The sequence below is a fragment of the Acipenser ruthenus genome, chromosome 25 (genome assembly GCF_902713425.1).
Source record: "Acipenser ruthenus chromosome 25, fAciRut3.2 maternal haplotype, whole genome shotgun sequence".
NCBI classification, from domain to species: Eukaryota; Metazoa; Chordata; class Actinopteri; order Acipenseriformes; family Acipenseridae; genus Acipenser; species Acipenser ruthenus.
In genome coordinates, this window is record NC_081213.1 from 22,917,052 (window position 1) to 22,930,300 (window position 13,249).

Consider the following 13,249-nt stretch of genomic DNA (forward strand, 5'->3'; position numbering starts at 1 on the left):
AGATCTTCCCTGGCCCCTTTTGGAAACCGAGCCACGTTGACAGACCGATAGGTTGATGAGAACTTATTAAAAGTATCCCTTGTTGTCATTGTACTTAAGCAGTGTCACTTGAAGGATGATATCCAACGAGTTTGAAACGAGAGATAATGTCACCAGCCACATTTAAAGGTCAACATTGCAGGATATAGTGAGATCAATATGAATAATTTCTAGTTAAACAACGCCTTTGCAATCAGGAGCTAGTAAATTGTCAAAAAATAGCAGATAGTGCTGTGCTGGTGGTAGGACTTGAACAAGACGGTTTTATATTGTATTAATGAAACTGGAGTCTGCTTGATCCTTCACCCTGAGATAACACGTGTGGCAGGCTTATCAGCAAGGTGTCGCTGCACGACATTGTTTTTAAATCAGTAGGGAAGTCGTTTGTTTGATGATTAATAATATAATGTGTTTTACATTGCCCCACAAACACGAACACACACACCAGTATACTGTGCTCCCATTTATTCAACCTAAAAACATACACGCAGTGCCCTTGTCTCTTGTTTTCAATGTAGGTCACAGCTGAAATTCAAACCTAGAACCTCAGGGACTTCAGCCTTTAGCTCCTTCATTTTAAGAACAAAGCAGAAATCATCTTCTTTGCTAATGTTGCTATAAATAGAAGTCCCCAAAAGGTTTAGATCAAAACTGTGTATTTCATTGAATTTTCAAGTCTGTGGATTACGTTGGTGCAAAAGAAATATTAAGCATACATTTTTTTTTTCAGTTTGCAGAGAAAACCTGTGATTTGAAATTGTGAAATGGCCACATTTGTGACCCTGGGGTCTGAAGGGGGTATATAATGTTATAAGGACCAAACAAAGTTTCATCCAAATAGTATCCATGAAAAGCTCATCTAATCACGTACAAGTCAGTTCATTAAGGTGTCTGTATTGTAAAAATGTGGGTCACCATGGCCTCGAATGTGATCAGGTATACAATATATTTATACCGTTCCCAGTTTGCCAATGTTTTCCAAATTGGGGACAGTCTTGTTAAAAACGTACTGTACACATTTATACTTTAGATATTGTTGTTAAGACCATAACTCTTAAAGAAAAAAAGAAAAAACAACAAGATGTAAGGATGTGCAGTGATATGTGTAATGTTAACTGTGTGGGTGCATGAGAAGAAATTGATGTAGTTATCCAGTTAGCTTCCAAAGACTGAAGAAGAAATACATACTTTTATCTCATTAAATTCAGCAGCACCTAAAATAGGGAATAGAAAGGTAAACATTAAAGATAGAAGCTAGAGTACCCTGTGTGCAGTTAGCAACCGAACCCAACTCAAGTCAATTGGACTAAACTGATCTATTGTTGTTTGTGTAACATGGTTTTCAAGGTCAAAATCTCATTCTAAATGGGGAAATTATTATTTAGGGTGTACTACACATTAGCACAGCAGATGAATTCAAAATACTGTGAGGAAGAACTCCCTTTTGGCCATCTCCTATAAAAAGAAGTGCTTTGGTAATCCAGGTCTGGAAGATATTGCTGTCGCGCACTGAAAGAAAAAGAATCAGAAATACATGTACGCATATAGTGAAGACCTCCACCCTGTAATTTAACTCCAATAAATGCTGCGCAGGTCTCATTTGATAAATGCCTTCTGGTGGGATTGTGCCTCCGATGCTTTGTTTTTGCAGCAGCGGTTTGAATGATCACTGCATAGCTCGGGCTCGCACCGTTGATGTTGATTTATTCTGATACTGTGCTGCTCTTTTTGGAAAGGAGAAGCTGCTCCCTCAATACAAGCAGAAGAACACCACGGAATCCATTAGATACACAGGGTACGAACCAGGACACTGCATCCAAATTCTGCGATCTAACAACACGGCAAAGGGATTTCAGGAGTCTGATTTAGGGTTGAAAGTAGTGTGAAATGCCCGTTAGGTGATTTCAAAGAGGTTTGAAATGCCCGTTAGGTGATTTCTTTTTGCTCAGGGTAACGGAGCGGCCGTTGCTCTCTCTCTCATCCCAGCCATTTGGCTGCTGCGCTCAGTAGTTAGTCGGCAGCAGCTGACAATTGATGTCGAGGCTGGGAGCACACAGCTGCTGATTCGATGATTTAGTGTTTCATCTTCTAACCTTTGGAGCATTACAAGAATATTTATGCACCTCATCACGCTTAATTGCATTTGGTGCAGCGGTTACCCCCCACGAACAATAGAATTGGTTTTATAGTTGTATGGTGGTGTTGTACTGTTCCTTTAGTCTTGCAGGGTTTAGGAATATATCTGTATATAACCAATACAATACTATATGGTTCTGAAACTGGTTCATTCACAGTGTCATTGAAAAGAAAGGCCTACAGTACTCCTCTGTTCTGCAGAGGATGTATTTTATTTAAACATTGTCGGTTTTCGCTGCTATTCTCACAGAATAGTATCACATATGGGTTAATTACCATACAACTAAGGAACTTCTGACAGCTTCATCATATAATTACTTCACATTGTATATTACTGGGAATGGAAGTTGTTACTATAGATATTTGCCGGGGACTAATCAGGTTTCTTGTGTTACGGCTGAAGTGCATGTGAGGAGGGGTAATAACTCGGATTTATTTTTGTAAACATGCACACCTACTGTAATATGCATTAAGAGTAATGCTGTTTTTCCAAGGTTAAGTGCTATTACCAATACTAGATGGAATTGTAAACTACTAGGCAATATATTGTTTATGTAAAAAATAATACACAGTGTAAAATATAGTTTATTTTGAGGCAAATAGCTCGGAGTTTTCTTGATTTGATTGTTGAAATAATATGTATTTGAACTAAACCAGACTTTTAATTTTAATAAAAACTGAAAAATAGATATTATTGGGCCTATTCTGATACCGGCATGCCTTTGATTGTGCAAAATTGATATAAAGAACTGTAGCTTCTCTATATTCCATAATAAATACACAGACACATGTTTTTTATTGTGAAAGCTTTAACAAGTAGGTTGTGCTACATTATTTCTTGGATATCCCAATACTTTAGGAAGCTTGGTAAATCATTTATATCCAGGTTTTCATTCGGTAGGTAGGTAGATAGACATATATTAACAAGATTTTCAGTTCACAAAACACAATCTTGTGCCATATAAGCATACTGAAGATGACATGTTAGTTTTTGTAAATCTATATTTAATGTAGCTTGCTTTGTTCGACAAGTATTGTTGAAATGCAGTTAGGTGCGCTGATTTAGTGGTACTGTATGGGGGAAAAAATAAGATAACAAGCTGTGCTGTGATGTTTTTAAGGTTGTGTGGTATGTGACAGACCCATGTTTTCATTGTTTGAGTGAGGCACAGGCCTTCTGGACTGACAGGTGGTTGGAGGCTCCGAGCAGATCACAGCGCTTGAGAAGAGGGGCAGGCAGAGACCAAAGCAACTTTAAAAGAAGGAAAACAAACTTTGTGATTGATTGTAGGTAGCTGACAAGGTCAAGAGAAACAAACTCCGTGGACAGTGGAGCTAAGACTCAAACTGAACAACTCATTCAGTCTGCTGTGAAGAACACATCATTTAATTTGACCATTTATTCATCAGATTTGCAAATTCTACAGGTGCATTGAAATGCTGTGCTTGTGGTTTGCCAAAGAAATGTGTGAGTTCCAACAAACACATTTGAGGTCTGTGCAAAGAAAACCTCAAAGTTTCTAAAGCACAGGAGACCCATCAAGTGAATTGCCCAGTTCAAGACATATGATCCTAAATAGAACAGCCACGTGTGTCTTGATTTAATGGGTTGTTGATCTTAATTCAGAACATCAATTTTAGAGAGTTGTAGAGTTTCCCCTACGAAGCACACTGCTAAATACAATGGTGATTTGTCTGCTCCATCATATCTGATATTCTGCTTACGAGGTTGAGTAAATGCTGCTTTCTAAAATGCCGAATACATTCTTGAAATTAATTCAATCCATTGATCCTGATTTTGATTCAGTTAAACTAAAAACGTGTTTTTATTGTGTCACATAATTGGTGAGTTACTAACATAATACAACATAATAATTAACTTGCTGTACATCTTACCACAATACAAAACGAATCCCTTCATTCGACACAATTCATTGTGTGCTATAAAACAAGTGGGGCTGTGGTGTTTGTTGGCAGAGCTGATACCAAGTCCATGTGCAGTAAATGACACAGTAAGCCTTTGTTCTCAGATTGTATCATGCTGCTTATTCATCATAACGTTATTTTTGGAAGAAGCTATTTTCTTAGGTGTCAAACTGGAAGGAGAGTGATTTAGAGAAGGGGTCTGGTGGAAACCTGACATCTTTTCCAATCATTAATGAGTCCTGACTGCTCTGATTATTGTTTCAGTTCAAGGTTATACACCATAGATGTGATGCCAAGTGAATAAGGGTCCATTTGTTTATTTATTGGCACATTACTAGATTGTTACAGTATGGTCCTAATCGCTCCAGTGGAGGCAGGAAGTTATATCATAGGGCAGTTACTACTTAAAAGCAACTTTAACAATAATTTGTTATGAAAATTCCACAAAATTTCCATTATTCACGCAAGTTTATAAGCAATTATGACTATCTGATTTATACAGTTGTTAGTAAATCCTAAGAAAAATAATACAGATTGCAACTGCAGGCATTTCCTAAAACAGCCTCTACGGAGGAAGGGTCAAGACAGCAGGGTAAACTAATTCAGTGTAACGCTTGATCTCAAGTGGACATTGATCTTTACCTTGACAAGACGTTATGATGTTGCACTGACAGATCAACATCTGTTACACGTCGGCAATTATTTAGGAAGGCTATCAGAAAGAAAAAAAAAGTATTCTTGCCTGCAGATGTTTGCAGAGAAATGTATCGTGCATTAATAATTCTTTTTTCTGCTCTTCTTTTGCAAATGGCTGCTAATGGCAAGCAGGCTTGTCACATTCTCTTTGAGAAAGTATTCTAGATATTAATTAATATGACTTAGCCATCTAGAAAGTGTTACGCATCACAGAAAGTGGAAACATTTCTCCCATTAAGAAGCATGTAGTGGATAAGCAATGGTTTTGGCTCAATGATCTAAAAAGCACAAATAAAAACACAGAGTAATTAGTCTAAATAAAGACTGTCAATTTATTCTGGCCTATCTGATTGCATGGTTGTCAGAATACAGCGATACAATCTTGGTAGTTTCGTTCAAGGTTGTATCTGTGTTTTGACTGGTTGAAACTTACACTAGTGGCTTTAGACATTTGAGTGTTCCTTGGGAATACTTTTAGCTTTCATATGACTAATATTTTGATGCACTGAGGTTGAGTTCAATTGTAAGTTGAACTGTGTATGTATCCATCATGTAACCTAAATGTCTGGTTTTCCAACATTTATATGAATCTTATAAGGTAACTTTACAAATCCACCGTCACCACAACTACAACTGCTAATATATTAAAAACCATTTAAACTTGCAACTTTATATTTTCTGACTTGGATGCCATATTAGGGCTGCCATATTGGGTCAAAGTTCCATTTTAGATGGTTAATGCAGTAGAAATTAACCATTTCACTGCCACATGTTTTCAGCCTCTGACATTGCCCTTTGATTGTTCACAAAAACTTGTATTTTTTGTTTCTAGTTATGTCTGACATTATCAACCTTTATTAATTAACTATTCAAATGTGTGCATTCCTTAATGTTTGATTTTTAAAAATGTTAATTTCATTTTTTCAAAATGATGTGTGCATGCAGTATCCTAATTTGCAGTATATAATGCATACTATGAACCAGTTTGTAACACAGCCTGAAGACAGCAAGCATACATTTTTTTAAAGAGTGCATGTTATATTGTGGAAATGGTGGTCCTGTCCTCATACCATCTTGGCTATTTAATTCAAGGTGGATACATCTCAAAATAGAAGGCTTTATAACACTGAAAATTCAAATCTCTTTCACCCAGTCTAATGTTATGCAGACATATCTACGGCAGTAACAAGAGGTTCATTTCTGAGGGATTATCGTGTGTGACTCACGCCATGGAATATAGGGCGTGCTGAAGTATGGATGCATTTCTGCCTTTGTACCAATTAAGAGGCCTGTAAATCCTTCTGCTGTGTCTGATCATAATACTCATTCACGCCTTGCATCAGAACACATGATTTTTCTGAGGGAGACATTGCGCAAGATATAGGGTATAGTCTTCTGTGAACATTTTCAGGCAGCATTATGTTTCATGACTTAACCAAAGTGTAACCCCTTCTGTTCATTCCAGTTTTTCTAACCTATTCATGATGACATTTTCAGGTTCACGAATTCCCTGAATCATGTTCACTTTCACTTTTCATGTTGTTTTTATAGAGATTATTGTAACCAAACAATGTGTCATCTGGCCCCTGTTGTTGTTGCTGTTGACAGACCGAAAGCTGTCCAAATTTGCACTATATTTCATGCTATGTTACCTAAGCAGATCTTTTAGAAAAATGGATGTCATATTTTATGTTAAGTCTGTCTAACTTTTAAGTGAAAAGTGACTTCTGGTGCAACAATAGTTACACTTGAAAATGTCACACATCCATTATTCAGTGTTCAATCTTGTGCATACGTCGTGAAATTTAGAGACTAACTGGTACAGAAGGATGATCAGAAGTTTTAAGGGATTTTACTAATATACTATTATTACCAGCCACACAAAAACACAAACCTCCCTGGATCTCTGGGCCTCAAACTGAGACCTGACATGCATTGTCCAGGTATATGGGAACCACAAGCTCCTATAAAAGGTTTTACACAATTGTAGTATAAATACTGTGTTAAATAAATGCTGCTCCAAGAGAAAGGTTACTATTTGCCATTTCAAAACAATATAGGTGTTTTCTATCTTTCTAATAGAAAATAAGATCTTTCAAATTCCAACGCATTATAAACAAACTCACTGCTTCTGTGATACTCACCAATAGAAGATGAGTCATTTGGAAAAGGATTAAGATACACTGACCAAGTACTGTGGAGGACAGGACAAGAGTAACTCATGCATGTATTTGAAATGCATTTGAATATAATACTTTGTTTACTAGGAATCTAGAAATCAATGCTTAAGTATTAAAAAAGTAGTGTTTAAAGTAGTCCCTTAAACTGCTTGTGAATCTGGGATTTCTCCCTTGTATAAGATTTTTTTTTTTTTTAAATCAATTGCAAAAATAATTTACAATACACAAAAGTAAAATTGCTCAATAATTTTGTAGGAATAATCCAGTTTCTTCATTGTTGAAAGAAAGGCATGTGCGGGTTCACTTAAAGGGACGTATGGCCTATAGACACTTAAAACAAAAAAAAAGTATACATATTTTAATTTATGAAACTTGGTAAACAAAATCTGGCTGCCTTCGTATGGTGCACACGTAGTGTGAGACGCATCTAAATTCATAGTGAGTGTGGCTTGTAATCATTGTTTGTGTCCCAGATGGTTTATGAAAACATTTTGCAATGCCATCTGCCAGGCGTGTGTCCAGCCATCCGCATGTCACTGCAAGAAAGGACTGGGCTCTTATTGAACAGCACACAGCCAACAATCACTCAGGTCCTGGGCTTTCTTCTAAATGAGCGAACTTCCCACAAAAAAGGTTACATAGGTTCTGTCATGATCAATCCTCATGTCTTTGTTAAGATTTCGATTGTGCAGGCTCACAATTTAGCATTTTAAAAGGCACGCTTCCTCCACAGACAATGTTTACTGTCGTGATAGATTTGTATTTAGTTTAAAAACCTCATATCTTTATTGTTAACTGGAATGTTTCTGTAACATTACAACATTTTACTAAGAATTCATAAAAAACATGTTTTTGAAATGAATGTGTGAGATAAGCTGTATTGTGTGTGAGAGAGTGAGGTTCGATGCACTGTATATGAGTGTGCATGGAATGTCTGGTGATCTTGTTGACTAGTGAATGGACTGAACCATTTTATACATTTCTAAGTGTATATTGTAAAATACTCCAAGGCATCCGAATCGTAATTGAAACTAGTCATTGTACTCTCACTCTAATTTACAGAGAATAAACCTGGCAGGCCCAGGCATGGTCTCTGAATCCACATCTGAAGTGACATTTGTCTTCCATTGGGAAGGAACACACACACATCTTTTACTGTACAGTGCTGGTCTTGTGTTGTTTGTAAATGAAATTTAAATGTAAAGGATAAAGAGATAATAAATGAGAATATTCTAGCAAGCTTCCTATAATATTATGGTATTGTATATTTGAAGTAAAATGTATTATAGTTATCGTTATGTAAAACAACAACATAACCGCATACTCTGCTTGGTAGTTTTATAACAGAGCAATGTATTAGTACCACTAACGTTCTTGATTTTTTTTTTTTTTTTTCAGGCACAACCCGTGCCCCTAGAGACGGAGAAGTCCCAGGTGTAGATTACAACTTTCTCACAGTGCAGGAATTTTTTAACCTTGAACAGAGTGGAACTCTTCTTGAAATTGGAACATATGAAGGTAAACCTTTCAGTCTGAATTCTGGCCAGCACACTGCAAACCCAACAATACATTTCTCTATTCCCTAGCATTCCGTTTTATTTATATGTAACCCGATCACAGAATGGATTTTTTATGTGAACCAACCAAAATAAGTTATCCTGTCCACGCTCTAACCGCATGTCAACTCTCAGTTCTAATTTAGCTCACATACAAATTCCACTGGTGTTTTTACTTTGGTCCACAGAGAGCATGCTAGCAGTTTCACCAGTTAGCTACAGTGACTGCTTCCTTCTTTTTTTTTTTTAAGAACTCAAGGGCCAGTACGCTTTCTGCTGACTGTCGAAAATGTTTTTCCAGTCCTTGTATTACCATTGCCTAATTACTGCCACATTTCTCTTTTCCAACATACTCCCGGGAGCCTCTGCCACTTGAAACAGCCATTCTTTACAACATCAGCCCCTTGCTTCTGTGCATGACAGGTGATTGTCACTTTAGACATTGTTTACATGCAATGTGTGTACAACTTGTCCATTGGCTCTGTTAACTGGGAAATGGTTAGGCAAAGAGCAGTTAAGGAAAATGAAGAAGGGGTTTTAGTTACTGTAGCTTATGGCTTTGTGATGGTGGAAGGAACCTACATGCACTATACAGTATCTATATATTAAAAGGCAAACAACATCAGAAGCTACAGTAACTGAAGTCTTAATGCTCACATTAAACATGCCATTTTCCACAAAGGTAACATTGTAGGTACCTGTTTATTACATTATTTCATAGTTCAGCATTGTGTGTTCTCAGCGTTTTTTACAATTTTTTTTTTTTTACTAGCTGTCATTGAAACCTGGCCAAAACGTCACTCTATGTGCTCTTTCTGAGGTTTTCAGACATAGTATGATATCATATTCGATAATATTCAAGCTCAGAAACCCAAACTGTACTAGAATCTGTGTTCACCGGGACTTATAGCTCAGGAAATGCAGTGATTGGAAGTCATGTCAGCCTGTAATGGAATGTAACAGTACCAGTGTTCATGACATGTTATGATTAATCACCAAAAAAACACATACAACAAAAACTCAGCAGCATTCAGCTTCTGTAGTAATCACGTGCACTTGTGGTCAAAGACACATAGTGCGTATAGGGTATGATGTTGTAGTTAAGAATTGCTTGATACAATAATTAACTACATTACATTATTTAATTTAATACATAGTTCTGTCCAATTTCTGCATATCAACAAGTTATTTATTATTAATGAATTGTCTTTTCTTGACAGTGACACATGTGAGTGGTTTATTTTGATGGCTGTTGGGGAGTTGACGTTTGGTCAGTATGCAGTATTTAGCACACTGGCAGGCTTAACTGACTTTTCTAAATGTTTTCTAAGTGGTGAAGCCCTGCCATAGCTTGTCTAAAATTCCATGCCTAGTGCCGTTTAGAAACTCTGTCAGGTTTTATTGTCTATTTGTCAGGTTTATTACATAATTATATTTTGGTTAAAAAAAAAAAAATCCTTTGGGACCTTCGCCTTTTCACCTTTTGCAAAAATTGCACTTTTCAGGATGTGTCCTGCAAGAAAACAAACACAGGAACACAGTTGGTGATCAAATGTAAAACTGATGTCTACAGGGGTCAGTGTTAAATCAATGTATTGCTTGTGGCCTCTAGACAACAGACATCGTCTTTATAAAACAAAAACACCCCAGTTTGAATGATGTGGTGTCTCAGACAGACCAACGATTGGATGAACCTGAAGACTGAACTATCCTTTCACTCTCCCTGGAGATAACGTTCAGGGTAGGGTCAAGGTTCATAGGTTAGAAGAGCTCAAACAGCACCGGTCTAGGCTGTGTTTTATACCTGGGTTGAAGATTTTTTTTAAAAAAAGGTCTTCAGTCTCCACTGCTGTCAGTCCAGTTGCATGGGAGCCTATTCATTAAATTTTTAAACACAGATCTCATATGTTATTACAGGGTATATGATCAGCTTGGTTAAAAAAATGTGTTATTCTTATGAAAATACAAACTGAAATTAGAATTGAATGCATTGTGAATAGCCCTAAGAGTATTGACGATTTCCCTAGATCAGAATGAAAATACTAAGATCTGAGCATCCCAATAAATACTGAGTTATGCTAAAATTGAGCATCCCAGTAAATATAATTCAGTTACACTAAAAAAACCTTCTTGGGTGACTTTCTAAAATAACATTGACCACATACCGCTTACCAAAAATGTGTTTATATAATAAATAAATAAAAAATGGCAATCGTATCTAGTACCTCCTGGTTTATTCAGGTCCTCCTGATTGTAGACTTGTTGCCTTTAATTTCATTATCTGCTTCTGTCTACTTTGTGGGATTATTCAACGATGACATCCCCAAACAAAAGCTGTTTACAGAGAAGCAACTGTAAATCAACTGGCAATCTCTAATATGTAAGCTATTAACCTATGAAACTACCTCAGTCTCCATGTCAGACTTTCATTTTTAGGCCTAGCTGAATCAAACAGGTTCACTGGGATTATATGGGATGTGTGTGTAAATCTCTCTGGAAAAAAACAGCCCATTGTGTTTCTTCAGGTATAGCAAGTTAATACTTAGTCACCTAGCAATAGAGGACTTGCCAGCACTAAAGGAGGGTTTGCACATCTGAAGTCAGTGCATTTTGTTATCTCAACTAATCTTTTTATTTACTGGATATTGCATTTTGTTAAGTTTACATTCCCATTAGCTTACATGAAAAATAGAACAATGCTACTAAATAAAACACTTCAACTCCAAATGTCAACAACAGCTAGCGAATATAAATTCAAGTGGTTTGCTTTTCTATGTGAAATTGGTGTGGGTTTTTATTTGACAGCTCTGAATGGGGACCTCATTTTCTTCTGGGTTATACATTTTCATATTTCCAGGCTGGAAGGATATTTAACAATCTACATGTGTTTGAAGTAACGACTTGAAAATATTCTTGTTTTATTCCCCCTGGAATGAGTTATTATGTTAGAGATCCAGTTTTTATTAGGTTTGCCAGTAACAGAAATATATCGCTTATTGTCGAAGAATTGTTTATTTTTTAGGTAGATTTTATTTTTCAGTGTATTTATTTTTATTTATTTTATTTATTTCTTAGCAGATGCCCTTATCCAGGGCGACTTACAATTGTTACAAGATATCACATTATACATTATTTCACATATCACATTATTTTTACATACAATTACCCATTTATACAGTTGGGTTTTTACTGGAGCAATCTAGGTAAAGTACCTTGCTCAAAGGTACAACAGCAGTGTCCCCCACTGGGGACTGAACCCACAACCCTCCGGTCAAGAGTCCAGAACCCTAACCACTACTCCACACTGCTGCCCTTATATATACAGTACACAAACATAAATGAGATTGTTGGTTGAGATAACCTTGTGTGACTAGACATGTCAGTAATTGAAATTCAAATGTGATGAGGTAAAGTTTCGCTATTCAGTGCATGGGCCATTGTTTCAGTATTGCATGCTTGCTGCACCTAAACAATAGGCCTTATCTTGCTAAGTGGCATTTTCAGGATGAAGAATAATAATTTGAAAAAAAAAAATCTTTGGAATCAAATTCTTGTTACTTCCACTATTAAATACATTAGCAAGCAAAGGCAGTCTTTCCCTCTACACACAAAGACCTGGTGATTATAAAACTTGTGTCCCCATTTTTTTTTTAACATGCTAATGTCCTCTTGTCGCCTAGGTAACTATTATGGAACACCCAAACCTCCAAGCCAGCCCCTCAGTGGGAAAGTGATTACCAGTGATGCTTTGCAAGACAGCCAGCCTGGCTCCCAGCACTCAACCCCCAAACGAACCAAGTCTTACAATGATATGCAAAATGCTGGTCTAGTCCACACAGAGAATGAAGATGATGAAGAAGTCTTTGAAATGAATAGTAGCTTTACAGGTAAACTAGCTGTTAAAACAGCATTTTTTATGTTTTAAAGCAAAACGTGCTGATTGTGCCATTTGTCACTGTCCTTTGTATAAATGTGGTTTGAATTGTGTAACTTGAGTCCTGCTGCCCACAGGGCCCTCAAGAGAAAAAAAGGGATGTTACCATTGGCTTTCCTGGTGAATGAACATTTTAAATAAGATAAACTAAGTGGGGCAAGATATCGATTAAATAGGAAGCAAACCAAGTCTTACCCTGTGTGTAAGGTAGTTTGTGTCAGAACTGTATTGTATGGATTATGAAGCCTTTAAACACCAGGCCACAGTAGTATATTTAGCCTCTTGGTAATCATTTTGAAGTAGTCTAGTGGCTCTGTGTGAACTGAGGTTCAATAGTCACTGCCCAGTTCCCATTTTATTGGGGAGTAAGAGACAACACTGCAATTACAGCTAACACTAAGGGGGCACACTGGTAAACCGTCTATGCATGTCAAATCACAGTTTGTAGTTCTCCCAAGGTAGGAATAAGGTGCATGCATATTGGCTTGTCTGTGAATGAATAGAGATGTCAGTCTGGCACCTTTCATTAGCACCTAATTCGTCAGAAAAAAAGAAAAGATGGATCAGTGTGAACTGGAGTAATCTGTGCACCACAACCCTGTTGTGTGCTGAGACAATGCCTTGTCTTGCTGGTGGTTAGGGTTGCTGACGTGACATATTGGCCCAATTTATCAAAGTTTTTGCTCTAGGGTCCATTTTGAATTTTTTTTTTGGTGCAAACACAACAAAATGTTACAGAACTAGTAAGATGAACAAACTTTCTTTTACAAAAGTGGTGTATA

General features: G+C 36.9%; 1 protein-coding gene across 18 annotated transcripts in view; it reads left to right on the top strand.

The window, feature by feature from the left end:
• Positions 1–13,249, top strand: part of LOC117413987 (membrane-associated guanylate kinase, WW and PDZ domain-containing protein 1-like) — a 130,411-nt gene that overhangs the window by 81,171 nt on the left and 35,991 nt on the right. For 17 of the 18 annotated variants that reach the window (XM_058999665.1, XM_058999668.1, XM_058999667.1 and 14 more), the window contains exons 3-4: positions 8,376–8,495; positions 12,214–12,420. In XM_058999665.1, coding sequence (XP_058855648.1) covers positions 8,376–8,495; positions 12,214–12,420 — 327 coding nt within the window. Of the gene's footprint in view, positions 1–8,375; positions 8,496–8,520; positions 8,957–12,213; positions 12,421–13,249 lie in introns of those variants that run through there. The other variant, XM_058999664.1, reaches the window with a different exon arrangement.